We start from the raw sequence: 27798 nt of genomic DNA on the forward strand, positions 1-27798 counted from the left end.
TGGCGGTTTTGGAACAGTGGCTTTCTTGCTGAGCGGCCTTTCAGGTTATGTCGATATAGGACTCATTTTACTGTGGATATAGATACTTTTGTACCGGTTTCCTCCAGCATCTCCCAAGGATGAACCAGACTGAGGTCTACAATTGTTTTTGAGGTCTTGGCTGATTTATTTTGATTTTCCCATGTCAAGCAGAGAGGCACAGTTTGAAGGTAGGCCTTGAAATACATCCACAGTTCCAATGATGTCAATTAGCCTATCAGAAGCTTCTAAAGCCAAGACAATTTTCTGAAATTTTCCAAGCTTTTTAAAGGCACAGTCAACTTCTGCCCCACTGGAATTGTGATACAGGAAAATAATCGGTCTCATTGTTGGAAAAATGTCAAAACTATAGTTTGTTAACAAGAAATTTGTGGAGTGGTTGAAAAATGAGTTTAATGACTCCAACCTGTAAACTTCAACTGTATATTTATATATATTAGTATTGCCAACAGCATGATTATGCCATTACTGTTGTAATATTGCCACTTGAGTCAGGACAAAATGGCTTTGCTGTTGACATGATTTTATTACAAAGATATACTGACAAAAGTTACTCACTGTACATACACTCTTGCATTTTATGACCAAACTTTGTAAAATGAAAAGGACATGTTTGGATGTTTGGGGCAGGTTGAGATCAGTGTTGAAGTGGAGGATAAACACCCCTGAACACTTTACGTACCTTTTTATTTTGCGCAAGCGTTTACCCACCTAATGTGGAAAAATGCATTGAACGTATGGGGAGGGTTACTTTATTCCCCCACCAATATTTTAACAGTACATCACTAGTTATATGGTAAAAGCGGAGGGTGTCAGTGATCTCCCCCTCCTACGTAATGGCAGATGGAGTCATAGTCCAGGGTGAAGACTTTCTCCTCATATCTGTCCAGCTGCACCATGGCTCTGCTCCTGTCTCGGTCCCTCTGGAGAATACGACCTACCTGAAACACACCACGTCATTAACTACAGACACTTCAATTAATTGTATATTTAACATTTTGTACTCCTCAATCCAATCAGTAATAAAAGCTATGAAACAAATCCGCATGGATGTTTTACAGGCAAAGTGATAACGATGAGCCAACCCATCCACTCACTCACCTGCCCCCTGTGTTCGCCGAGTACAACCATGATGTCCTCAGAGTCAGTCTTTGGCACAATGGTCTCCAGCATCGTCTGTTTCACATCTATGTTATCATGAAGACATAAGGGCATCATTGAAGGAAAAATAGATGAGTAGAGGGAACACCAGTTAAAATAATATGGGTTGGAGTAGGTAGAATGTAATTCAGCAGTAAAACTCACCATCTAAGAATCTGCCCTCCTCAGTACGACACACACAGATGTTTGGCGACAAGACATCCTCTATTCGCATCTTCAAAAAACAGCATAGGACATTCATTAAATTGATTCTAAAGATCAACACCACAGAACTGTAGTGGGCCGTAAAGTGTCAACAGGCAATGAATTGTGCACCTAGTGTTCATACCTTTGAATTGTAGTATTTTCCTCCTTTGAAGGCTTTATCTACAAAGCGAACTTTGAGGTCTCTCTGGAGCCAGGAGGGGGCAGCAGGAGGTAGCTTTGCCTGGGGCTTCTCTCTAAGGAGAGAAGGGAAAAGGTGATACAAACAAAAACAATCATTTGAAGCAATTATTTACTCTCAAATCATTTTATTATGTGTTATCAAATGAAATGGTGTGAGTAAATAATTGCTTTAGATTTAGAATTTATGAAGGAGTACTATAATCCAGCATAAACATTAACTAATCCAAGTCATTAGTTAACCTCTTGTATTTAAAAAAATATATACAAATCCTACACTTCCAACCTCATCCCATATTTTCAGGATCCTCTACCTGTCCTGACTAGAATCCCGGTGTTTCCTTTTTCTCTGGTCCTTCCCTCCATCTCTGTCCCTCTCAGAAGATCTACTTTTCTTCCTCTCCTCTTCCTTGTTACTCCTCCTCTCTTTCTCCTCCCGTCTCTGCCGTTCCTTCTCTTTGTGGGCCCTGCTGAGGCGACCTGATTGGTAGAAAGATAGTGTTACATTCGCAATGTCACTAACAGTCCAAGGGGGCTCCATTAAACAGTTTCATCACAATGATCAAGTAGTCTCATCTGCATTATTGCTATGCTAGTGCTGATATATATTGAACTATTCAGCAATAACAAATAAGCCACATGAGAGCAGTACAATTTGCCTGTTCACAAACAGTACCAGTGTATATTTGACTGACATTGCTTATGTGTGAACCTCCCTCCACTCCAGAAACGGGTCCTTCTGATTACTGACAATAAGAGCAGTGACAGCATGGCTGTTTTGGGTTGGAATGGTAAAAGGCCAGATGGCTCCTTTTCACACAGAGGCTCAAATGTCACTTAGCTAAAGGAGAGAGCGAGCCTATGGAATCAGCCCAGCTCATCACTCAACAACAGAACAGTCTGCCCTTCAGTTGTTTTTTCCCCCCCTTGTTCTGGTCTAGAACCTTCCATCCATGTAGTGAGTGGGTGTCTCAGTATTGCCAAGACAACAATATTGGAAATAGTAATGGAAAGAACATTTCCATGACCCTGTATGACATTTGTTTGCTCAACTAAATTATTCCAATATTTTACGGTAAACAGGTTCAATGTCATTTCAGAGAGCAATCACAAAACTAACATGGTGGTAGGAGAGACTTACTGAGGTCTTTGCCGTTTTTGTCATATTCTGTGCGGTCAACCAGTTTCAGTGCATATTGACTGATTGTCACAGTCTTGCTACCAATCGCAAGCTTGACCACTACTCGTGCATTGTCCGGATCAACTCCTTCAATCTGTAACATAGGAATGTTGGGGCAATAGGAGGGGTGTTGCGAGGAGGGAGAGAAAACAGTCAATCAGTGTGCAAAGGCACAAGTAGAGAGACAGTTACATTTGAGCAAAGTAAAGCTAATTGTTTTGCTATGAAACAACAACTATGACGCCTAAGATGGCCTACGAGATAGTGATATGCCACAGTGTTATGTTCTCAGGAGATTGCTGCTGCTTTCTGTAGTTCCAGAGAGTCCAGACAAACAAAGCCAGAAATCTCACCTTCCCGTACAGGTCCTTGTGTGCTCCAGACTCCACCAGCACATGGCCTCCAGGCCCCAGGACTAGGGTCTCCTCCTTCCGCTCATCGCCTGGCTTTGGGGGCCTCCGGGGCCCGCTGGGCTCCAGGTCCCTTATAGCAGAGCGGTCAGCTCCCAGACCCAGACCCTTCGGCCTCAGCTGGTGCTCTATGGGCTTCACGTCCCTAGAGAGAGGAGAGAGAGAGGGGAGAGAGAGATTAGGTGGGAGCGGGGTGAAAGTAGATTCTTCCTGGTATGGGGTCCCTCCTGTGTGAGAATTCCCTTCTTAAAATCCACTTTTTTTATGGGCTTAATCATAGAATGACATTTGGAATCCGTATTCATTTCATAGCATCTCTATGAGCCTAAGTCAAGATTTGTCATTTAACTTTGAAAATGTATTAGCCTACCTTTTCATGTGGCATAAACACAACCTGTCATGTATTCATCTGATTGTCAAACAATTACTTCAAAAGGCTCATGTAGTCTACTTGTGCATGTTACTCAAGGACGGTGGTTTTTCAGCCTCATTCAGATATTTTTCTGCTTATAATTTCCAACATCTTGTTAGTCAACTTGTCTATAATTAGATAGCCTACATGCAGCTTCTCTTCTGTCATTACTTGATGCTTGTCTAGAATTCTAAATAAAGCCTTGCTCCCCAGAACAATGTCATACATCGATAGAATGATCAATGCATCATCAACAATCTAGTTGACATCGGTAAAGTTCTTTCATTCCTGCTTCTCTCACGGAGCGAGGATTTAGGGAGATTTCCAAATGACGCCGGTTTCAAGGAAATCAAAAGCTTTGAAAACGATCCAACATGTTTCTGATAGTATTTCAGTTAATCTTGGATGCATATTTTATGTGGTTGAAAATGAGATACTGTCAGCTTTAATGTTGCTGAAAGAAATTGCTTGTTTAGGCTACACAACAGGTCCCTAAGCGCATATTTTCATTCTTTCAAGATGCTGAAATGAATCCTATTTCTCCACTCCTATTCCCGAGACAAAATGTAGATTTGTTCTGTAATTTTACTGCGAGGAACACTTCATTCAGCAGGAGTTAACATTATAATAGGCTACATGTGAGGCCTACAGTCTACAGTCAGTGTTCAGACTTCAGTTACTATTCCAACGATTAGGCTACTCCACCCATTTGATAGGCCTAAAAGTAAAGAGATATCACTTACAAAACACCAAAGAGTGTTATGAATGACATTGACAATTGCCCATTCATTAGGTCTACACAAGTCAATTCGCTAATTTTCCATGCGGTCATGATAAAGTGTAATAGCCTACATTTTTCATGGAATCTGTGTATTAATGATCGTGATAGGCTCATGTTTTACCGGTATTGCGTACCCCACACTATTTGCTTTGCTGGGACTTCGTACATGACCGTTCTGGCTTACTGTCAACCTTGGGTGGGAGTGAACTAGGAAGTATAATGGGATGAGATCGACCCCTATGTCTATGAGTCAATGGGTTTATATTTTCAGACTAGCAAACAGATGGGCTTGAAGATTAAAAACAACAGTGGCCAACCACAGTAAGATTGCATTACTAAAACTACATTATTTACTGTACTCTGGGGAAAACAGCATAATCATCTTATGTCATTACTTATTTTCTGTAATATAAGTCCGATGCCAAAAACCTGATGCAACAAGAGTGGATAATATTGGCATTATAAATAAAGCAGACATAGCAAACCAGATATTTTAAAGGCATTAAAAATAACATGGGGATTGGGGATGAAGACTGACTATGAGGGAGAATACGCACTGTTTGAAGGTCCGCCCGATGCCCTCTCCGGCCTTCCAGCCCATCCCCTTCAGCATGGCTAACCCGTACACCTCCACAGGAACACTGTCATAGTCTGCCTCTGTGGACTGAACACACAGCAATTGATAAGACACACGTCACATTCTATATGCAGTCTCAGATAGTGAGAAAAACAGACATCACTCTTTACACACCCACTGGTACAGTCTAATGCTCTGTACATCTGATTGTCATTTGTGTCAGCCTGCCAGATAGTGTTTCTATAGACTGACAGATGCTTGTGTATGTCCGGACTCCATACACAGACAGAAATAGCTGATTCCAATGTTGTTGTTATACAATCCTTTGGCTCTAGGCTGACAGACTCAGACCAAGTTGACAGAGGTCAACAACCACATCACAGCAGTGTAGAGACATGCTGCTGTCATTCATGTGGGTTCTGTCTGTCCCAGTGCCATGTTCCTCACTAGCTCCCTTATGGGCTCTGTCTGCTCTAGGGGAAGCTGGGATCACACAATAGTGGGAGAAGCATGAAGGTGGAATGAGCCAGCTCCTCAGCCCCTCCCTAATACGGTGCCTTCAGAAAGTATTCATACCCCTTGACTTATTCCACATTGTTGCGTTACAGCCTGCATTCAAAATAAATAAATAATAATTCTCACCCATCTACACACAATAACCCACAATGACAAAGTGACTTTTAGAAAATAAAAAATTACCTCATTTACATAAGTATTCACACCCCCAGTCAATATTTTGTAGAATTAATTTCCCATGGTCTGGTGGAAAGCAGACTGAACCAGGTTTTCCTCTATGATTTTTTCTGTGCTTAGCTCCATTAGTTTATTTTTTGTCTTGAAAAACTTCCCAGTCCTTAGTGATTACAAGCATACCCATAACATGATGCAGCCACCACTTATGCTTGAAAATATGTAGAGTGGTACTCAGTAATGTGTTGTATTTGCCCCAAACATAACACTTTGTATTTGGCAGTATTACTTTAGTACCTTTTTTGCAAACAGGATGCATGTTTTGGAATAGTTTAATACGCTACAGGCTTCCTTCTTTTCACTGTCAATTAGGTTAGTATTGTGGAGTAACTTCAATGTTGTTGATCCATCCTCAGTTTTCTATCAAATCATTAAAACTCTATAACTGTTTTAAAGTCACCATTGGCCTCATGGTGAAATCCCTGAGCGGTTACCTTCCTCTCTGGCAAATGTAGTTAGGAAAGAAGCCTGTATCTTTGTAGTGACTGGGTGTAGTGATGCACCATCCAAAGTGTAATTAATAACTTCACCATGCTCAAAGGGATATTCAATGTCTGCATTTTTATTTTTTTATTCCCCATCTACCAAAAGGTGCCCTTTGCGAGACATTGGATAACCTGAATCTGTGAATCTGTTGAATCTGTGTTTGAAATTCACTGCTTGACTGAGGGACCTTACAGATAATTGTATGTGTGGGGTACAGAGATGAGGTAGTCATTAAAAAAATAATGTTAAACAGAGAGTCCATGCAACTCATTATGTGACTTGTTAAGCACATTTTTACCCCTGAACTTATTTAGGCTTGCCATAACAAAGGGGTTGAATAGTTATTGACTCAATACATTTCAGCTTTTCATTTTTAATTACTTTACAATTTTTTTATTCGAAAAACATAATTGAACTGACATTATGAGGCATTGTCTGTAGGCCAGTGACAAAAAAAAATGTAATCAATTTTAAATTCAGGCTGTAACAACAAAATATGGAAAAATCTCAAGGGGTATGAATACTTTCTGAAGGCACTGTATCTAAAGTCAAGACAGATGTGAGATGACAGTGATGAGAGGGTGGGAGATGGGTGATGAGGAAGATATGCAGAGAGGAAGATGACTGTTGGTCTCTAGGGAGAGGGAGGGCAAGCGAGTGTCATCTCGTTCGTAAGATGCTGTCAGATCTGAAGTGAGTACGTGTCATGCACACACACACACACACACACTTCTCTGTTGGCACGGTTCGGTTTGGTGGAAATATCCTGCGGTCAGCACTTTCACACAGTCTCTGGTTTCAGTCCCAGTTAAACTGGTCAGTCCACCTCCATCTGTCATCGCACACATTCTGTTGATCTGACTTTCACACACTTGTTAATCCATCACGCGCTCTCATTCACTCATGCGTATCCTAACTTTCCATCTCTGTTTAGGAATCAACATCTCTCTCGTAATCTGACACAACTTTCAGTCTGTCCAAGTTGCCCATCCTAATTTGACCTCACACATAACATTTGCTGTGAAAATGCATTGAATTTACTTCACAGTCTATTGACACAACAAGACCCAAGAACCAGACGGTCACGGATAAGGTTCCTCTGACCCTCGCCCCATACTTACAGACTCCGGTCGCAGGTCCACCTTGATGTGGTCTCCATCCTCAAACCCCTGTGGAGCCTGGTTCTGCATCAGCAGGGGGATGGTGAGGTTGGGGTCTGCTTGGTCCCCATTTTTCCACTGATCAAGCTGCCTCTGAGATTCTGAAAGAGAGATGTGATATTGAAAGAGTGATTAAAGTATTAATGCTGGATTCACAACATTAGGATAAGGTGCTAATTTCTGAGAGGCTATCTTCACTGAAGTAGAAACTGAAGCTGACACAGACATGCACCTTCAATAATTTCTTTGACAGCCTGTGATTCCACTGAGTCCTGCTCCTGAGAGGGGGGTTGTGTTTTGGCCTTATCCCCCCCTCCATCACCGTGCCCCTGGACCTGGCCAGCTCTGTTTTCCTGCCTGCTGCACCAGCGATTCCTTTGGATGAGTGGAATGATCAGCTCCTTTGGCTTCTCCACAGGCTTGATACTAAGACGGACAAAGGAGGTAGAAAGCATTTACCAACTACACAAAACAATTAGCCTTTGCAAAGTTATGTCCCAATTATCTCTCCTTCCTCCCAAAGTGTGCACTTGTTTGCTTTCCTTCACTGACTTGAAAGGAAATGACTGGTATAAGAGATATCGTGAAAATTCCCACAAGCCCATGGCTCCACCAATCCAGATTTTTGGGAAGTAGTGAGGGATTGTACACATTTCAGGAGAAAGTAGATATTGGGACGCACCTCCAGGCCTTTTCTCAATTAGATTGAGTCCTCCTTTTGAAATGGGTCAAAGGTAAATCGAGGAGAGGCCGCGAGAGGGGAACGTCAATGACTGTTTATATGAATGGACAAAGCCATCGATCACGTGACACCATTCATTCCTATGTGTAGACTCAATAGTGCATTTGAAGCCAAGGTAGTCGGTTAAGATGGTGTCTAATGTGGTAAATTTATGTAGACATATATTTGAGTTTGAGCTACTCCAGAAAGTAACATTGCAAGCTAGCTCAGTGCTGCCCCCTCTCATTGAGTATCTCAAGATACTGCAGGCTGCCATTAGCTACAAAGTCAATTATCCTTATTACTTTTCCATATAACTTCTTTAAAATAATTGGTTCAAGGACATACATCTGATGTAATAGAAGCAATTATTGGTACTGTGATTGTCTTCAAGAAATGTATTTATTTACATGATGGACCACGAAGATTGCCATTTTCCCCTTCACTATAATGGGGGATTCTGTTCTCTGCAAACAATGCCTGCAGTACCGAGGTCGGCCTTGAACTTTGTGGGTTCAATGAGAGGGGGCAGTCGTTCTGGTGAATGTGGACAAAAATGGCTTGTATAAAACATACTGAACATCGCAATGTGAATAGGCTAAATAACAATGTGATTTAAATATGTTCTCAAGTTCATTATAATAATTATAATAATAATATTTAGGCTATTAACTATTTTCCTTTTTTGATATTGTTAAATAAAATTCTAGGTCTGCTAACATTTCCTAATAACATTTTACAAATTTCGACCATTATTATTTTTTACCATCTTCATTGCGGGCTTTCTATTTTGAAGAGAAATTGCCAGGTCACAGCCTTATTCTTTCTATGTCTTGCTTATTCTTGCTTGCTTCTCAGAGGTTCTATCGAGGAGGGGAGGACACTCTTCAGTTAGCCTACTAACGAATTGACATCTCCTCGAACACTTACCGGTTTCCATGTCGTGGAGGAAAAGGGAAAAGGCACAGCAAGTCGGAAGTTTACATACACTTAGGTTGGAGTCATTAAAACTCGTTTTTCAATCACTCCACAAATTAATTGTTAACAAACTATAGTTTTGGCAAGTCGGTTAGGACATCTACTTTGTGCATGACAAGTAATTTTTCCAACAATTGTTTACAGACAGATTATTTCACTGTATCACAATTCCAGTGGGTCAGAAGTTTACATACATTAAGCTGACTGTGCCTTTGAACAGCTTGGAAAATTCCAGAAAATTATGTCACTGCTTTAGAAGCTTCCGATAGGCTAATTGACATCATTTGAGTTAATTGGAGGTGTATCTGCGAATGTATTTCAATGCCTAACCCTACCTTCAAACTCAGTGCCTCTTTGCTTGACATCATGGGAAAATCAAAAGAAATCAGCCAAAAACTCAGAAAAAAAAAGAATTGTACACCACAAGTCTGGTTCATCCTTGGGAGCAATTTCCAAAAGCCTGAAGGTACCACGTTCATCTGTACAAACAATAGTACACAAGTATAAACACCATGGGACCACGCAGCCGTCATACCGCTCAGGAAGGAGACGTGTTTTGTCTCCTAGAGATTAATGTACTTTAGCGCAAAAAGTTCAAAATAAATCCCTGAACAACAGCAAAGGACCCTGTGAAGATGCTGGAGGAAACAGGTACAAAAGTATCTATTTCCACAGTAAAATGAGTCCTATATCGACAACCTGAAAAGCTGCACAGCAAGGTTGAAGCCACTGCTCCAAAACCGCCATAAAAATGGCAGACTACGGTTGGAACCGCACATGGGGACAAAAGATCATACTTTTTGAAGAAATGTCCTCTGGTCTGATGAAACAAAAATTGAACTGTTTGGCCATAATAACCATTGTTATGTTTGGAGGAAAAAGGGGGAGGCTTGCAAGCCAAAGAACACCATCCCAACCATGAAGCACAGGGGTGGCAGCATCATGTTGTAGGGGTGCTTTGCTACAGGAGGGACTGGTGCACTTCACAAAATAGATGGCATCATGAGGTAGGAAAATTATGTGGATATATTGAAGCAACATCTCAAGACAGGAAGTTAAAGCTTGGTCGCAAATAGGTCTTCCAAATGGACAATGACCCCAAGCGTACTTCCAAAGTTGTGGCAAAATGGCTTAAGGACAAAGTCAAGGTATTGGACCCCTCATAGCCTGGTTCCTCTCTAGGTTTCTTCCTAGGTTTTGGCCTTTCTAGGGAGTTTTTCCTAGCCACCGTGCTTCTACACCTGCATTGCTTGCTGTTTGGGGTTTTAGGCTGGGTTTCTGTACAGCACTTCGAGATATTAGCTGATGTACGAAGGGCTATATAAAATAAACTTGATTGATTGATTGGAGTGGCCATCACAAAGCCCTGACCTCAATCCTATAGAAAATGTGTGAGCAGAACTGAAAAGGTGTGTGCGAGCAAGGAGGCCTACAAACCTGACTCAGTTACACCACCTCTGTAGGGAGGAATGGGCCAAAATTTACCTAACTTATTGTGGGAAGCTTGTGGAAGCCTACCCGAAACGTTTGACCCAAGTTAAACAATTTAAAGGCAATGCTACCAAATACTAATTGAGTGTATATAAACTTCTGACCCACTGGGAATGTGATGAAAGAAATAAAAGCTGAAATGAATCTTTCTCTCTACTATTATTCTGACATTTCACATTCTTAAAATAAAGTGGTGATCCTAACTGACCTAAAACAGGGATTTTTTACTGGGATTAAATGTCAGGAATTGTGAAAAACTGAGTTTAAATGTATTTGGCTAAAGTGTATGTAAACTTCCGACTTAAACTGTAGGTGTCCTAGCCTACCTCTTTCAGGTAATACAGTCAATGCAGTATTAGCCTTATATTTAACTAATTCGTGATGGGTTATACATAATAAGCTTCTAACCTTTGTCTCATGCGCAATACACAAGCACCTGTACTCCGCTGGCCTCTCCTTAAAAAACACTCCTTAACTCTTGGAGTCTCATACAGGAAGAGCTAGACTCGAATAGCTTACTGGACATTGTTTTTTTCACCATTTCTTATACCAATAGACTGTTCGAATAGGGAAGCAAGCTCTTTTTATGCTGAATGTTAAATACAGAAGCCAATAGACGCTCGATGGCGGTAGGCTTTAGCAGTTATTTATTCAGACCCATAACCATTCAATCTGTGAAGAGAAGTGAAAGCCTTCTGCATCTAATTCTAGTCCTATACTATTCAAGGTTGTCATTATAATGAAGATAAGGACAACAAAACTGGTTCCATCTAACTGTTGAAAGCGAGGAAGTAAAGAAGCAGCAAGAGAAAGGTAGGCTAATAACTTTAGGGGAAATATAATGAAAAGGTATATACACGAGTCAGTCTACTAATTATACAGTGCATTCAGAAAGTATCCAGACCCCTTGACTTTTTCCACATTGTTACATTACAGCTTTATTCTAAAATGGATTCGTGTTTTTTCCCCTCATCAAATCTACACACAACACCATAATAACAAAGCAAAAACTGGTTTTAAACATTTTTGCAAATTAAAAACTTAAATATCACATTTACAGAAGTATACAGACCCTTCCTCAGTACTTTATTGAAGCACCTTTGGCAGCAATTACAGCCTTGAGTCTTTTGGGGTACGACGCTACAAGCTTGGCACACCTGTATTTGGGGAGGTTCTCCCACTCTTCTCTGCAGATCCTCTCAAAAACTGTCAGGTTGGATGGAGAGCGTCGCTGCACAGCTATTTTCAGGTATCTCCAGAGATGTTCGATCGCTTTCAAGTCCGGGCTCAGGCTAGGCCACTCAAGAACATTCAGACACTTGTTCCGAAGCGTTGTCTTGGCTGTATGCTTAGCGTTGTTGTCCTGTTAGAAGGTGAACCTTCACCCCAGTCTGAGGTCCTGAGCGCTCTGGAGCAGGTTTTCATCAAGGATCTCTCTGCTCCTTTCATCTTTCCCTCGATTCCAACTGGTCTCCCAGTCCCTGCCGCTGAAAAAGCATCCCCACAGCATGATGCTGCCACCACCATGCTTCACCGTAGGGATGGTATTGGCCAGACGATAATCGGTGCCTGGTTTCCTCCAGACGTGACACTTGACATTCAGGCCAAAGTGTTCAATCTGGGTTTCATCAGACCAGAGAATCTTGTTTCTCATGATCAGAGTCCTTTAGGTGCCTTTTTGGCACTGAGGAGTGGCTTCCGTCTGGCCAATCTACCATAAAGGCCTGGTGGAGTGCTGCAGAGATGGTTGTCCTTCTGGAAAGTTCAGAGGAACTCCGGAGCTCTGTCAGAGTGACCATCGGTTTCTTGGTCACCTCCCTGACCAAGGTCCTTCTCCCCTGATTGCTCAGTTTGGCCAGCTCTAGGAAGAGTCTTGGTGGTTCCAAACTTCTTCCACTTAAGAATGATGGACGCCACTGTGTTCTTGGGGACATTCAATGCTGCGGAAATGTTGTGGTACCCTTCCCCAGATCTGCGCGTCGACACAATCCTGTCTCGGAGCTCTACGGACAATTCCTTTGACCTCATGGCGTGGTTTTTGCTCTGACATGCACTGTCAACTGTGGGACCTTATATAGACAGGTGTGTGCCATTCCAAATCATGTCCAATGAATTGAATTTACCACAGGTGGACTCCAATCAAGTTGTAGAAACATCTCAAGGATGATCAATGGAAACAGGATGCACCTGAGCTCAATTTCGAGTCTCACAGCAAAGGGTCTGAATACGTCTGTAAATAAGGTATCCGTTTTTATTTTTTAATACATTTGAATAACTTTAAAAACGTTTTTTGCTATATCATGAGGTATTGTGTGTAGATTGAGGATGTATTTATTTAATCAATTTTAGAATCAAAATGTGGAAAAAGGGAAGGGGTCTGAATACTTTCCGAATGCACTGTACAAATAGGCCCTATTATATTGCAAAATTAAAATCAATCTTGTAACTTTGTAGGCTACACATGCTGCACCAGAATTGCATGTTCTCTTCAGCTTTTGAACGATGTGCGTTTGAATGATGTGTGTAATTCCAGTCCATATAATACACTGCTCAAAAAAATAAAGGGAACACTTAAACAACACAATGTAACTCCAAGTCAATCACACTTCTGTGAAATCAAACTGTCCACTTAGGAAGCAACACTGATTGACAATAAATTTCACATGCTGTTGTGCAAATGGAATAGAAAAAAGGTGGAAATTATAGGCAATTAGCAAGACACCCCCAAAAAAGGAGTGATTCTGCAGGTGGTGACCACAGACCACTTCTCAGTTCCTATGCTTCCTGGCTGATGTTTTGGTCACTTTTGAATGCTGGCGGTGCTCTCACTCTAGTGGTAGCATGAGACGGAGTCTACAACCCACACAAGTGGCTCAGGTAGTGCAGTTCATCCAGGATGGCACATCAATGCGAGCTGTGGCAAAAAGGTTTGCTGTGTCTGTCAGCGTCGTGTCCAGAGCTTGGAGGCGGTACCAGGAGACAGGCCAGTACATCAGGAGACGTGAAGGAGGCCGTAGGAGGGCAACAACCCAGCAGCAGGACCGCTACCTCCGCCTTTGTGCAAGGAGGTGCACTGCCAGCGCCCTGAAAAATGACCTCCAGCAGGCCACAAATGTGCATGTCTGCTCAAACGGTCAGAAACAGACTCCATGAGGGTGGTATGAGGGCCCGACGTCCACAGGTGGGGGTTGTGCTTACAGCCCAACACCGTGCAGGACGTTTGGCATTTGCCAGAGAACACCAAGATTGGCAAATTCGCCACTGGCGCCCTGTGCTCTTCACAGATGAAAGCAGGTTCACACTGAGCACATGTGACAGATGTGACAGAGTCTGGAGACGCCGTGGAGAACGTTCTGCTGCCTGCAACATCCTCTAGCATGACCGGTTTGGCGATGGGTCAGTCATGGTGTGGGGTGGCATTTCTTTGTGGGGCCGCACAGCCCTCCATGTGCTCGCCAGAAGTAGCCTGACTGCCAATTGGTACCGAGATGAGATCCTCAGACCCCTTGTGAGACCATATGCTGACACATGCACATTTGTGGCCTGCTGGAGGTCATTTAGCAGGGCTCTGGCAGTGCACCTCCTTGCACAAAGGCGGAGGTAACGGTCCTGCTGCTGGGTTGTTGCCCTCCTACGGCCTCCTCCACGTCTCCTGATGTACTGGCCTGTCTCCTGGTAGCGCCTCCATGCTCTGGACACGACGCTGAGAGACACAGTAAACCTTTTTGCCACAGCTCGCATTGATGTGCCATTCTGGATGAACTGCACTACCTGAGCCACTTGTGTGGGTTGTAGACTCCGTCTCATGCTACCACTAGAGTGAGAGCACCAACAGCATTCAAAAGTGACCAAAACATCAACCAGGAAGCATAGGAACTGAGAAGTGGTCTGTGGTCACCACCTGCAGAATCACTCCTTTTTGGGGGTGTCTTGCTAATTGCCTATAATTTCCACCTTTTGTCTATTCCATTTGCACAACAGCATGTGAAATTTATTGTCAATCAGTGCTGCTTCCTAAGTGGACAGTTGGATTTCATAGAAGTGTGATTGACTTGGAGTTACATTGTGTTGTTTAAGTGTTCCCTTTATTTTTTTGAGCAGTGTACAATACATTAAAACAGTTCACACTCAAAGAAATTTGCCTACTGGAGTTGGGTAAATAAATGAAACAGAGCATATATCTAGCTACATCTATGGGCTTTTATGTTTTTCTGTCGTGCATAATGTGCAGTAGCCTATATCATAAATGGCACAATCATTTGGGCTTATTAAATGTCTTTAATATATGGCTCATAAAATGTATTTAATATATGGCTCATCAGGCTCAGGTAGCATCAGGTTAGAGCTTTGGTCAGCATGAAAATTCTAATCAAATCCAGACATTTATATGCTTTATAATGCTTTTGAATGACACTTCCGGTTTTGGTGGGAAATACCAGATTACCCGGGAGAAAAAGTGATTTATTCTCAGGATGGCACACTTGTAAAATACCGGGAAAATATTCAACCCTAGTGTAGATGAACGGAAGGACACCAGTTAAAGAAGGATTTTCAAGCCTTGAAACAATTGAGACATGAATTGTGTATATGTGCCAGTCAGAGGGTGAAAAATGTACAGTGGGGAGAACAAGTATTTGATACACTGCCGATTTTGCAGGTTTTCCTACTTACAAAGCATGTAGAGGTCTGTAATTTTTATCATAGGTACACCAACTGTGAGAGACGGAATCTAAAACAAAAATCCAGAAAATCACATTGTATGATTTTTAAGTAATTCATTTGCATTTTATTGCATGACATAAGTATTTGATACGTCAGAAAAGCAGAACTTAATATTTGGTACAGAAACCTTTGTTTGCAATTACAGAGATCATATGTTTCCTGTAGTTCTTGACCAGGTTTGCACACACTGCAGCAGGGATTTTGGCCCACTCCTCCATACAGACCTTCTCCAGATCCTTCATTTTTCGGGGCTGTCGCTGGGCAATACGGACTTTCAGCTCCCTCCAAAGATTTTCTATTGGGTTCAGGTCTGGAGACTGGCTAGGCCACGCCAGGACCTTGAGATGCTTCTTACGGAGCCACTCCTTAGTTGCCCTGGCTGTGTGTTTTGGGTCGTTGTCATGCTGGAAGACCCAGCCACGACCTATCTTGAATGCTCTTACTGAGGGAAGGAGGTTGTTGGCCAAGATCTCGCGATACATGGCCCCATCCATCCTCCCCTCAATACGGTGCAGTCGTCCTGTCCCCTTTGCAGAAAAGCATCCCCAAAGAATGATGTTTCCACCTCCATGCTTCACGGTTGGGATGGTGCTCTTGGGGTTGTACTCATCCTTCTTCTTCCTCCAAACACGGCGAGTGGAGTTTAGACCAAAAAGCTCTATTTTTGTCTCATTAGACCACATGACCTTCTCCCATTCCTCCTCTGGATCATCGAGATGGTCATTGGCAAACTTCAGACGGGCCTGAACATACGCTGGCTTGAGCAGGGGGACCTTGCGTGCGCTGCAGGATTTTAATCCATGACGGCGTAGTGTGTTACTAATGGTTTTCTTTGAGACTGTGGTCCCAGCTTTCTTCAGGTCATTGACCAGGTCCTGCCGTGTAGTTCTGGGCTGATCCCTCACCTTCCTCATGATCATTGATGCTCCACGAGGTGAGATCTTGCATGGAGCCCCAGACCGAGGGTGATTGACCGTCATCTTCAACTTCTTCCATTTTCTAATAATTGCGCCAACAGTTGTTGCCTTCTCACCAAGCTGCTTGCCTATTGTCCTGTAGCCCATCCCAGCCTTGTGCAGGTCTACCATTTTACCCCTGATGTCCTTACACAGCTCTCTGGTCTTGGCCATTGTGGAGAGGTTGGAGTCTGTTTGATTGAGTGTGTGGACAGGTGTCTTTTATACAGGTGACAAGTTCAAACAGATGCAGTTAATACATGTAATGAGTGGAGAACAGGAGGGCTTCTTAAAGAAAAACTAACAGGTCTGTGAGAGCTGGAATTCTTACTGGTTGGTAGGTGATCAAATACTTATGTCATGCAATAAAATGCAAATGAATTACTTAAAAATCATACAATGTGATTTTCTGGTACACTTTTGTTGAAGTGTACCTATGATAAAAATTACAGACCTCTACATGCTTTGTAAGTAGGAAAACTTGCAAAATTGGCAGTGTATCAAATACTTGCTCTCCCCACTGTAAGTGCCTTTGAATGTGGTATGGAAGTAGGTGCCAGGTGCACGGTTTGTGTCAAGACCTGCAACGCTGCTGGGTTTTTCCACACTCAACAGTTTCCCGTGTGTATCAAGAATGGTCCACCAGCCAAAGAACATCCAGCCAACCTGACAACTGTGGGAAGTATTGGAGTCAACATGGGCCAGCATCACTGTGGAACGTTTGACACCGCGATGAATTGAGGCTGTTATGAGGGTAAAAAAGGGGCTGCAACTCAATATTAGGAAGGTTTTAATGTTTGGTGTACTCAGTGTTTAAATTATTGGTTCAAACAAATGTACCGGTAGAAAGCAAACTGACCAAGGCGGAGAAATCATGGCGGAAGTGAATTCGGAGTTGAGAAGCGAATTGAGTTGTAGAAGAGGAAATGACAACAGAAGTCTCGAAGAATGGATAAAAAAATAAAAAATATTGATAGTTGAAGGGGATGATGGTATATATCAGACAAGGGATTTGTTTCTTGTTGGGATACGATTTTTTGATGAGTGTCTCGAAGAGGGTAAATCATATCTTGGTAGAAGTTAAGTCAGAGTGACCAGGAGTGGGCTTGTCCTGACTAATTGTGTGTCTGAGAAACTGAGGAAGAGGGCCTCACAAGAATCGAGTCACCTGAAGCAGCGTGCTCTGAACTCCGGAGTAGAACACCTGTTAAGGGATTAATTTCCGGGGTGTGGATGGAAGTTAAGGAGAACAACCTAGTGATGAGAATCCCAGGTGTGGTTAGTGCCTGTTGCTTGACCCGCATGGTGGATGGAAAAAAGAAAGTTTGTCGGTTCTATAGTTTTTTTTTTAATGATGAGCACCTCCCTACTCATGTAAAGCTGAGGTATATGAGGTATGCATTAAGAGCTTTTGTCCCCAAACCATTACAGTGCAGAAATTGTAAAGAATTTGACCACGTTTTAAGTGTGTGCAGACTGGTGGAGTATACAGAAGGTTGGAGTGAAAAACGTCCATTTTGGAGTGCCCTGTAAGGGTGAAAGAGGTTGATGAGGCAAAATTTAGGGCAGTCCATCGTATCTCAAAAGAGCAAGTGAAGTTGAAGAAATGGTAGTAGATGCAGCAATGCCCATAGTGAATAGGGCTATTTGTCAACCAAGAGAACCGGGCATGCTGTACGTAAAGAAAGTGGATGTGTGGCGTTCAATGCAACTGTGATAAACTGCACGGCTCAAGTATAAAGGAACTCAAAGAAATAGGACATCATTGTGGCTGGAACAGATGTGGCATGGAGCATGTTGAGTGATTTTCAGGTAGACAGTATGAGTTTTTTTTATCCACATTTGTCTTTTAGGATCTTTTATTTTCATCCCACACAGTTGGTGGTGACAATACACCTTTTTCGTGTAGTTCACTATAAAACCCAAAGAAGAAGAAATTTAGCTATGGATGGACATTGTGGCTATGAGGTGGGGGTAACGGACAGGAAAAAAGGAGAAAAGTGGAACATATTATAAGTAAATATGGAATGGGGGAATGCACATGCCTTCTGGAAGATCTGATGAAGGTGAAGATGGTGGACAGAAACAAAAAGGTGGAACATATTTTGAGTGAATATGGAGTGGTGGATCATGCATACCTTTTGGAAGAGCTACAGAAGGAAATTGAACATGACGAGAGAAGGTTAATTAACTGCGGTGGCAGGTGCGGTGAAGACCACCGAGTTTGAGCCTTGTCCTGAGTTGATTCTGGCCCAGTGTCAGTGAGATTTTTGGAGAGAATGGATCATTGCCTTCTGGCAGATCCATATGTAGTGTTAGGTTGGGTGGAGAAGAGGTTGGGGAATGTTGGGTGGGTGAAAGTGACTCGAAGTGGAATTGTGTTGATTCTTTGCGTTTCTGCCGTCCACTAGGAGCGTGCGCTCTGCACCACGTAACTGGGGACAAGAACTGTGACTTGCTTTCCTCTGGAGCAGAGCGCTGTTAAAAGGAGTGATAGCTGGAGTGGCGTTGAGGAGGATCAACTGAAGTTGAAGCTTCCCGGTGTCTGTGACACCTGCCATTTGGTGAGATGCAAACCCGTTGGAGAGCGGTGTGAAACACACAAGACACGGTCTGTACTCTTGAGTTTTGATGCAGGCTTTACCAGATAAAGTCAAGTTAGGATGTGTCAGTTATCCCGTGAGTTTTTGTCCCAAATCCATTATGGTGTTTTAGGTGTCAAGCTTATAGTCATGTGGCAGCAGTGTGTAGGAGGGAAACCCCTAAATGTGAGAAGTGTGCAGGAGGACATGAGACAAAGGAATGTGTATTGGTGGATAAAATGGTGTGTGTAAACTGTACGGGTACCCATGGTGCTGGATATCACAGCTGCCCAGCGAGAGAAAGGCAGGTTCAGGTTGCCAGGGTCAGAGTAGTGCAGAAGGTGTTGTATGCTGAGACAGTGAAGAGAGTAGTAGAAGAAGACTGGTCCAGGGTGAGGGATCCTAAGAGGATTCCTGTGAGAGGCCAGTAGAGAGTGATAGGAATAGCATGTGCTTCTGTAAGTTTTTTTTGTTGGTGTTAATGGCCATGGATGTCAATTGTACCGCAGGAATGGAATGTAAAAATCACAGAGAATAGGTACAACATTTTACTGCAGAAAAGTTGCATGTTTTGACCAATAGTGTCCCATCCTCCCAGGCTGCTGGCCTTGAGTAGGATCAGATAGGTCCAAATTAGTGGAATTGTGTAGATGTTTTAATGGGTGCAGCCAGGGTTAGTTGGTATGGCAATTTTTCACAAAGTGTCATGAATTCATACAAGGGAATAGTAGCCAATGCTACTACAGAATAGTAACGTGCACCAATATTTGTTTGCGGGCCGCCATAATACCAAAGAAGAAGAAATGTAGCTACCGGCAAAGAGTTTCTAAACCGTAAAGTCTTTGCTACCTGTGGCTAAATACATAGCTAACTAGCGAATACATAAAGGGAAAGCAACATGTTTATTCAACATACAGGCTAGTAACGTTATTAGCTGACTACTAGGCAACAATATGTATTAATGCAACTGTATTTAGACGCCAACATTAGAAGCTAGCTAACGTTAGCTTACCTTAGCAATTCTTTCCCATCGACTCCGGTTAAATAATCTCGCTCATCTGCGTTGATAGCTTCATCCCGACTAGATTTTAATTTAGTTACAGTTTTGCTAAAACCAAAAGATATAGCCCCTGATTTCCTCTCTCCTTGTTGTTGATTTGCACTAGATGTTGATGTATCAACATGAACGTTCCTGCTGTTTTGCTCCTGTTGAGAGGCCGCCATGTTTGCAAGGCAAACTCTATATGGGATGCTTAGGACGTCCCGACTCTAAACATAACCATTTTACATTTAATCTTGGGATATGGGATATACATTGGGATATTGGGATATGCACGGACCATGTTTTTGCGATGTAGGAGGAGAAAAAAATAGAGTTTTGGGTAATGCAGTTTTATGTGGACCGAAAGCGGGATTTGATGGATCAGTTTAGATACCAAGTAGCGGCGCGTGGGTAAAATCACTGGGGTAATTGCGTTGTTTGCTCAATAGCCTGTTAATTAATATGTCTTGCAACTGTGATATATAGGCCTGACGTCCGAGACAATAAGATTAATAAATTCAACCACACCTTTGTTTTATCACAAAACCGGGTAGAAACCTCTGTCCAGTGAAGTCCACAAAGCATATTGTGACAGATAGGTACATGACCTACAGCATGGTCAAGCAAGTTAATGTTTTGGACGTTTTTGGACCACTAAACAACTATTGATTTAGAACCACAGAGAGTTACCGCAAGTTGTAAAGAAAACAGGACCTGCCTCCACTATTCCAGCACCATTTCAACTTCAACATCAACAAATAACCTCTGACCGCTTAGTCTAATACAGTGACAACTAAAAGATACCAAAAACAATTTAGTCCAATCAACGAAAGCTAAATATGTGGCTGTCCATGGTTCTGATTTCTGTGTGTGTGTGCGTGCGCATTCGTGCAAATAGAAAACATGTTGACTCACCCTACTTGTAGAGAAACACCAATGCCATCCTCTCTTTCATGTTGACAAAACGGTCTATCACTCTGTCATAAAGTACACACTTTTACCTAGTGTTGTCCTAGGCTACCTGGCTAAAACGCTTGCTCGCTAGCCTAACTTACATTTATGGGCAACGTTAGCTAGTTAACATTAGCCTTCTACATCTAGCTACATATTGAACTTCCAGGGGCACAACAATGTATGGATTAATGGTTGGATCAGAATCGCCATTCTAATCATTTGCCAGTACTGTAAACCACAAGTCCAAATCCCTATCATCCATGGCTAATTTAGGAACGGGACAATTTTAGCTAGCAGGCTAGCTAGTGTAACAGTATAACTTTAAGTCGCCGTTACACTAGCCACCGGAGGACAACAACACAACGAGATGCAACAATGCAAGTTTTTCTGTCCATTATGTATGCTCTCAATGGGATTTGATAGGAGTGACGCCAAAATCCAAGCTGGCTTCCCCTAACACTTTTTTGGGGTGCGCCAGGACCATTCACAGTTGATTTTGCTCAGTTTACTCAACGCTGATTGGAAAATTTGTTATACTTTTTTTGTCAAGAGAGGCCAGATGCTTGCTGGCTTCCCTTGCCTTCAATGCTAATGCCGGCAACAATGTCATACTTGTTTGGACCAGACAGCATCAGTTAGATGGCCTACACGTAGAGAGACAGAGGGGCGCTGTTTCGCTCACTCAGATGCTTTCTCCTGAGAGATACATTCAGCCTCTTGCGAATTGAACGAAAATTATGAAACAGACAAAAGATACATGATTGTATGTATTTTTTTAATTTTATATTGGTACATTACTGGGGGAAGCCTGGCTTCCCTTTGCATCCATGAATACATGCCACTGTTAGACACTACATTTCACAAAATGCCTTTATTATAGGGAATTTTCTGTTGCACAACTGAATGCATTCTACGGAAATGTGTCTTCCCCATTTAACCTAACCCCTTTGAATCAGAAAGGTGCGTGGCTGCCTTAATTGACATCATCAGCGCCCAGGGAGCAGTTGTTGTTTGGGGTTAACTGCCTTGCTCAAGGGCAAAATAGCAGGTTTCCCACCTTGTTGGCTCAGGGAATCGAATCAGTGACCTTTAGCTTACTGGCCCAACGCCAGTAGTCGATTGTACCTTTAATATATGTTGTATTTTATATTAGAATAGGCGTTGCAGATTCGATGCCCAACCTGAGTTAGTCCAATGTGTTATTTAAGTTTAGTCCATTACTTCAACTTCAGCATACTTTGTTTGATGTCTATTATGTCAACCTCTCATCAGACTAGCCTAATGCTAAAAGATGAGCGGATCAGACAAACTAAATAAAGTGAAGGATAATACTGTAGGCCTGCACTGTAGGGGCGGTTCTTTTTCCCCAACTTCACCCCCCCCCCCCCCCCCATGCCCCCACCTCCCTTGGTGCTCATTTGCGTTATCATTGTTTCTCTTTGCTTTTTGTGACCGAGAACATTATGCTAAAGTCCCACGCAATTTTGACCTGTTCAACTGCCGCAAGGCATCGCCATCGCGCTCTGACAGCATCGCATCTCCAGTTCCGTAACACCTCTGTCCAGTTAAAATCAATATCGCCGCGTGTCTTTTCTTTACATCATTGGCCTCAACTACAGTGTAAAAATTCGGTTTAACGTCTACAACCAAACTGATTTATCAAAAGAAGATAAAAAGCAAAGGGATATGCCGAGAAGAAAGCAGGAATTATGAAGGTGAGCATCGGTGTCTGGACGAGGTTCGTGTGTTAGCCTATCAAGAGTTAAACATAGACATAGCCCATGTTAAGTTAAACACCCATGCCATGCATCCATTATCACAACTAACCCCAGGCTGTCCATGGAATAGCCTACCAGGCTCTTGATTTACAGAGTAAACCTGTCAGATTTGCAGTTTTTTTTGCCCGACTGTTTTTTTCCTCTGTCAGATCACGGGTCTCGTGCTCAGCTGTAGAGCATCCTGTACAACAGTGTCCAAATACTCCGTCTGGCGTGCACATCGCGTCTGAGTGTCTCTACAGAAACTATCGATAACAGCTTTCAATAAACTCGCTTAGTCCGATTTCAAATAGCTTGAGTTGAATACATTTAGAATAGAAACGTATTTTCCATTTATTTTTTCATATTCAATTGTGACTGTTGGGGTCAAGTGTAGTTTCGGTCGGGTCAATGTATATAGACGCGTTTAAACGTCTCCTCTTTGAACGGCTAAATTGCTTGAAAAGAATGTGTGTATGTCAGCGCCAAGGCAGGTCAGTATTTTTCCCTAAATATTAGGCTAACAATGTGACCATGTGTTGTGAAAGTGTGGGCTCCTTATACAGATGATGAGGGAGGGAGATCTTCCTGATAAAGGTGACAGTTGACTGGTCAAAGTTGACCTGTAGGTTAGCTTTCAGTTTTAGCTTCTTGAATGTTTTCTTTGTACAGTATTGTCAGAATGTGATTGTTCACCAAAATGTTTTTTCTATTATTGTCTAAGAAGTAGACAATATAATCAAGAAGGTCTCAACATTGTAAGAAATATAATTTAGTTTCATGCCTTGATTCCGTGTGATACCCAAACAAAAATGTAGAACAGCTAATAATGACAGAAGTAATATAAGTAGTAGTCCTACTATTCAATGGACTTGTGCCAGTTTTGCAATTAGTGTTGTCATAGACACAGCTTTGACATATTTCATGCCTGCAAAATCTACTGTGCAGTGTGTGTTTGTGTGACAAACGGCTTGTATGTTGTTAATCAAATGAAATGCACAAATGTTCTTGAATATCTGTGTAAGCATTTGTAAGATTGTGTGTGTGTGTGTGTGTGTGTGTGTGTGCTTGTGCATGTTTGTTTGTGTGTCTCTGTGTGTTATTCACTATCAGTTGGTGTGCAGGGTGTGTCCCTGCTTGTTTTGAAGTGATGGATGTGTGACCCTGACTTCACACAGAGAGTTGCTCTGGGCTCTGGGAGCAGTCAAGGTTATAGTGATATTATGAATCATGAATTAAGGCCAGGCGAACCAGAAACATGTGGCGCTATCCCAGCCACTTGTACTTGGAGACTACTGTCCCTCCACAGCTCGGCACACACTGTATCCCCAAGAGATCTGATCTTTCTCTCTCATCTCCTCACCTATTGACACCCACAGGTTTACCCATTTTAGGACTCAGTTGCTGATGGCATATCCTTGACTTTTCAAGGTCTTGTTTTTGGCATGTGCTTTATCTCTTCATATCTCCTTCTCTTCATCCCCCTTTTTTCTATCCATTCTTTCACATAGTCTTAACCATCTGTAATTAACCTGAAATATATTTGGCCGTTTGCCAGCAGTCTTCAACATTTTTCCCACTAACCAGCTAATGAGAGAATAGCAGATTAAGTGGGAAGTGACATTCTCTTGTGTAGTATTACTTTATGTCACCAGGGAGTTGTTGATTCTCTAATGATGTGCTTGTTCTTCCCTTCACACTCATGCATATTCATGGTTTTAAGGTGTGGTTAGGGGAGGAGGAGGTGGCGGACGGAGGATGTGCGGTAGTTTACCCTTGACAGGGCAGGGCTACACAGACACTCCCCCATCTGTGGACCGAATCTTTGCTCTCTGTTACTGCATTGGAATTCTGTAGTTGTAGCGTTCACTGTCTATTCTAAGACCTTGTCTCAAGTGTAGCAGTTAATGTTTGGGTTGGCCATTCTATTATTAGTCCTGAACAGAACTGGCTCCCATTTCCAAGATTGTTTCTTCCCTATTTAACGTGTGTTGCTCATCTATCCATATCATTTGATAGGCACACAGACATACAGCAACACTTTGACTAGATACGTGTTTGCTAAGTGTGCAGACATAAATAACCCTCCAATTGGGCATGCAAATCAATTTAATGACAAATCAGTAACAGCGTGTGAAATAACAATTGCACTGCAATAATTTGAAAAGCCTGGTGGTGGTATGCTTGAGTCAGTGTGAAAACTAGGATCAATGTCAGGTGGCAGGGAACTGTTGGAGCAGTGTGGAGGGAGGGTCACCTTCACCCATCCATACTGAATCAGCACAATCCTCCACACACTCTAACACACATGCACACGCACACAGGCTCTCCAACTCCTGCTCAGTTCTGCCTCAGGTTACTGTACTGTGATCTCGCAAAACACAAAACCACACCTCTCCTCCTCCCTTTTATCAGTTCATTGCTTCTCCAGAAAGACAGCCAGCCATAATGGTTTCATCTTTCCTTTATTTCCTGGTCCTCTCTCTTTCTTGCACTTTCCTTTATTTTTTCCTTTCTTACTTTCTCTCTCTTTTATTTCTTTTTTTATCCCATTCTCTTTCATTCTTTCTCCCTTCGTTCCTTTCTGCTTTTCATTCTCAGCTCCGTCTCATGTTTTAGAGAGAGTACTTATCCCTAATCTGAGTCAAAGGAGCTACGATGCCTCACTGACCATTTTAATTAAAGTGAGCTCTCTGCCTGACGATGAGAGCTCATCGCTGACCTCATTGAGGAGTGATATGCTTCCTGGTAGACATATAAGGAACCTGTTGTTGTATTTTTCTCCATAGGAGTGGAGTACTACTGGATGGCTAAATAACATGCTTACTTGCCCCATGCATTACTGTGTTCATTTCAGGTTCAACTGAATGTTTCTGTACTTCACTCCTTAGAGAGTCACCTTTACCTAGACTGCCATCTAAACAGAGGGGTTGTGTTTATGTCTGCATATTTCATTTTCCGTCTATCCTCAGATCACTCCCATTCTGTACTGTGTGTTAAGCACCATTGTGAGAGGTGTACAAAAGGATGGCATGAATAGACTAGAGGCGCACACAATTCATGGAGGGGAAGAGAACATCTCCGATTGAGGGTATTGAATTGAATATCTATCGGATAGATGGGTTTACAAAGAAATGCATCTTACATTGGGGTTAATGTATGCCACAGGTTTTGTGTGTGTGTTTGTGTCCATGCTAGCATGTTTGAGACAGAGGGAGTTATTTTTAGTTTTTCATCCCACAAGCATTTAATCTTTTATTTTTAAATCTGCCACTGCTGTCTGTTTTGTGTTGAGCAATCGCATGTCCTAGATTTAATAGTGAGTGAGCATCAGAGAGTTTTAACACACGTTGCTGCACAGCTAGTTTGCGTAAATATTCTGCAAGGGAGGTCCAAAAACAAGATGCTGATCAAGATTAAAATTGAACGCTAGAAGAAACCCTCATTTGCATTTCCTGTCTGTTTAAAGAGAGTGGCCTTGCTGTATCCATTCTATTAGTTACACTGATATCTAAGGTCGCTGGCTATTTACATGCTTTGTTAGGCTGACCTCCAAAACGGACAAGCCACTGTAGGATGGTGTAAGATCATGCACCATCAAGAGCATTCTGTCTGGTTGTATCACCGCCTGGTACGGCAACTACACTGCCCGCAACCGTAGGGCTCTCCATAGGGTGGTGCAGTCAGCTGACTCAGCCCAACACATCCCCGGGGGCACACTGCCTGCCCTCCAAGACATCTACAGCACCCAGTGTCACAGGAAGGCAAAAAGATCATTATTGACCTCAGCCACCCGAGCCACGGCCTGTTCTCACTGATAACAGGTGGAGACAGTAAAGGTGCATCCAAGCTTGGACCGAGAGACTGAAAAGCAGCTTCTATCTCCAGGCCATCAGACTGTTAAACAGTCATCACTAGCCGGCCTCTGCCCGGTACCCTGCCTTGAACCTCAGACATTGTCACTAGCCGGCTACCAACCAGTACTCTACCCTGCACCTTGGATACTGCTGCCCTACTGTATGTACTGTACATCTGTGTACGCAGTGGTGGAAAAAGTACCCAATTGTCATACGTAAAGTAAAAGTAAAGATACCTTAATAGAAAATTACTCAAGTAAAAGTGAAAGTTACCCAGTAAAATATAACTTGAGTATAAGTCTTAAAGTATTTGCTTTTAACATACTTAAGTATCAAAAGTAAGTGTAATTGCTAAAATATACTTAAGTATCAAAAGTAAAAGTATAAATCATTTGAAATTCCTTATGTTAAGGAAACCAGACGGCACCATTTTCTTGTTTTTTTAATGTACGGATAGCCAGGGGCACACTCCAACACTCAGACATCATTTACAAACAAAGCATGTGTGTTTAGTGAGTCCGTCAGATCTGAGGCAGTAGGATGACCAGGGATGTTCTCTTGATAAGTGTGTGAATTGGACCATTTTCCTGTCCTGCTAAGCAGTAAAAATGTAACGAGTACCGTTGGGTGTCAGGGAAAATGTATGGAGTAAAAAGTACATTATTTTCTTTAGGAATGTAGTGAAGTAAAAGTAGTCAGAAGTATAAATAGTAAAGTACAGATACCCTGAAAAACGACTTAAGTAGTACTTTAAAGGATGTTTTAATTAAGTACCTTACACCACTGTGTGTACGCAACTAATAAACGTTGATTTGATTTGGATTTGAGTTGAGATTAGGAGCAGAGAACTCAGATAAATACAGGTTAGAATTAATGAAGGAAATGGCTTAGTGCAGTAGAAGGGTAAGATGTTGTGACAGTGGGTTAGATGTAAGGAATAAACCGGAGGTTGATTTATCCAACAGGTTAGGCTTCCAATAATGTTGATTCAGTTATACAATCCCAGCTTGGCAACAGAAACCATTGTGTTCAATCTTTTCAGTGTGTTCAATCTTTACAAATGCTTTTTCAATGCTTATACTAGGGGCACTTAAATAGTGTTAATGCTTGTAAATGTGTATAAATACAGACCTCATTCCACCAGCACTTGAAAACGTGTTTTGTCTTAGTTTCTCCTCTTCTTAATGTCTGAACAAAGTTTTCTGTGATCAGAGTAGATCTTGTTCGGAGAGATAAAGATACAGCTATATATAACAACACATTGACATGGATGAAGGATGGCAGATAGATTGACACTAGAAGCACTGAGATACTCAACAGATCTGACAGTCTCTTCACCGTGAAGGCATTCTGTAATATCGCTACAGAGGCGATACCAGGTGAGATACTGGGTGAGAT

General features: G+C 42.3%; 2 protein-coding genes across 2 annotated transcripts in view; one reads left to right on the top strand and one right to left on the bottom strand.

Annotated features, from left to right (window-relative positions):
- Positions 1 to 545: 545 nt before the first annotated feature.
- On the bottom strand, positions 546 to 20047 carry LOC129860770 (G-patch domain and KOW motifs-containing protein-like). Its single transcript, XM_055931488.1, has 11 exons — positions 19803 to 20047; positions 7573 to 7766; positions 7302 to 7441; positions 4925 to 5031; positions 3118 to 3319; positions 2726 to 2858; positions 1899 to 2064; positions 1529 to 1640; positions 1345 to 1414; positions 1141 to 1226; positions 546 to 980 (listed from the first exon to the last, which is right to left on the bottom strand). Exons 1-11 carry the CDS (start codon positions 20012 to 20014, stop codon positions 852 to 854), a joined length of 1551 nt encoding a protein of 516 aa, XP_055787463.1. The 5' UTR covers positions 20015 to 20047; the 3' UTR covers positions 546 to 851.
- Positions 20048 to 22745: 2698 nt separating this feature from the next.
- Positions 22746 to 27798, top strand: part of LOC129860776 (membrane-associated guanylate kinase, WW and PDZ domain-containing protein 2-like) — a 49450-nt gene continuing 44397 nt past the window's right edge. The window contains exon 1 of the mRNA XM_055931504.1: positions 22746 to 23037. Within this exon, the coding sequence (XP_055787479.1) occupies positions 22955 to 23037 (83 nt within the window). The 5' untranslated portion in view covers positions 22746 to 22954. The remainder of the gene's footprint in view (positions 23038 to 27798) is intronic.

This window comes from Salvelinus fontinalis, chromosome 8 (assembly GCF_029448725.1).
Source record: "Salvelinus fontinalis isolate EN_2023a chromosome 8, ASM2944872v1, whole genome shotgun sequence".
NCBI lineage: Eukaryota > Metazoa > Chordata > Actinopteri > Salmoniformes > Salmonidae > Salvelinus > Salvelinus fontinalis.

Excerpts from the sequence above, each read along its gene's own strand:
- LOC129860770 (XM_055931488.1), bottom strand. The coding sequence starts at position 20,014 with ATGGCGGCCTCTCAACAGGAGCAAAACAGCAGGAACGTTCATGTTGAT. Across the intron at positions 7,442-7,572 it reads TGTCAAAGAAATTATTGAAG|AATCTCAGAGGCAGCTTGAT; the intron begins GTGCATGTCTGT and ends TCTCTCTTTCAG. Across the intron at positions 981-1,140 it reads TCGGCGAACACAGGGGGCAG|GTAGGTCGTATTCTCCAGAG; the intron begins GTGAGTGAGTGG and ends GGTGTGTTTCAG.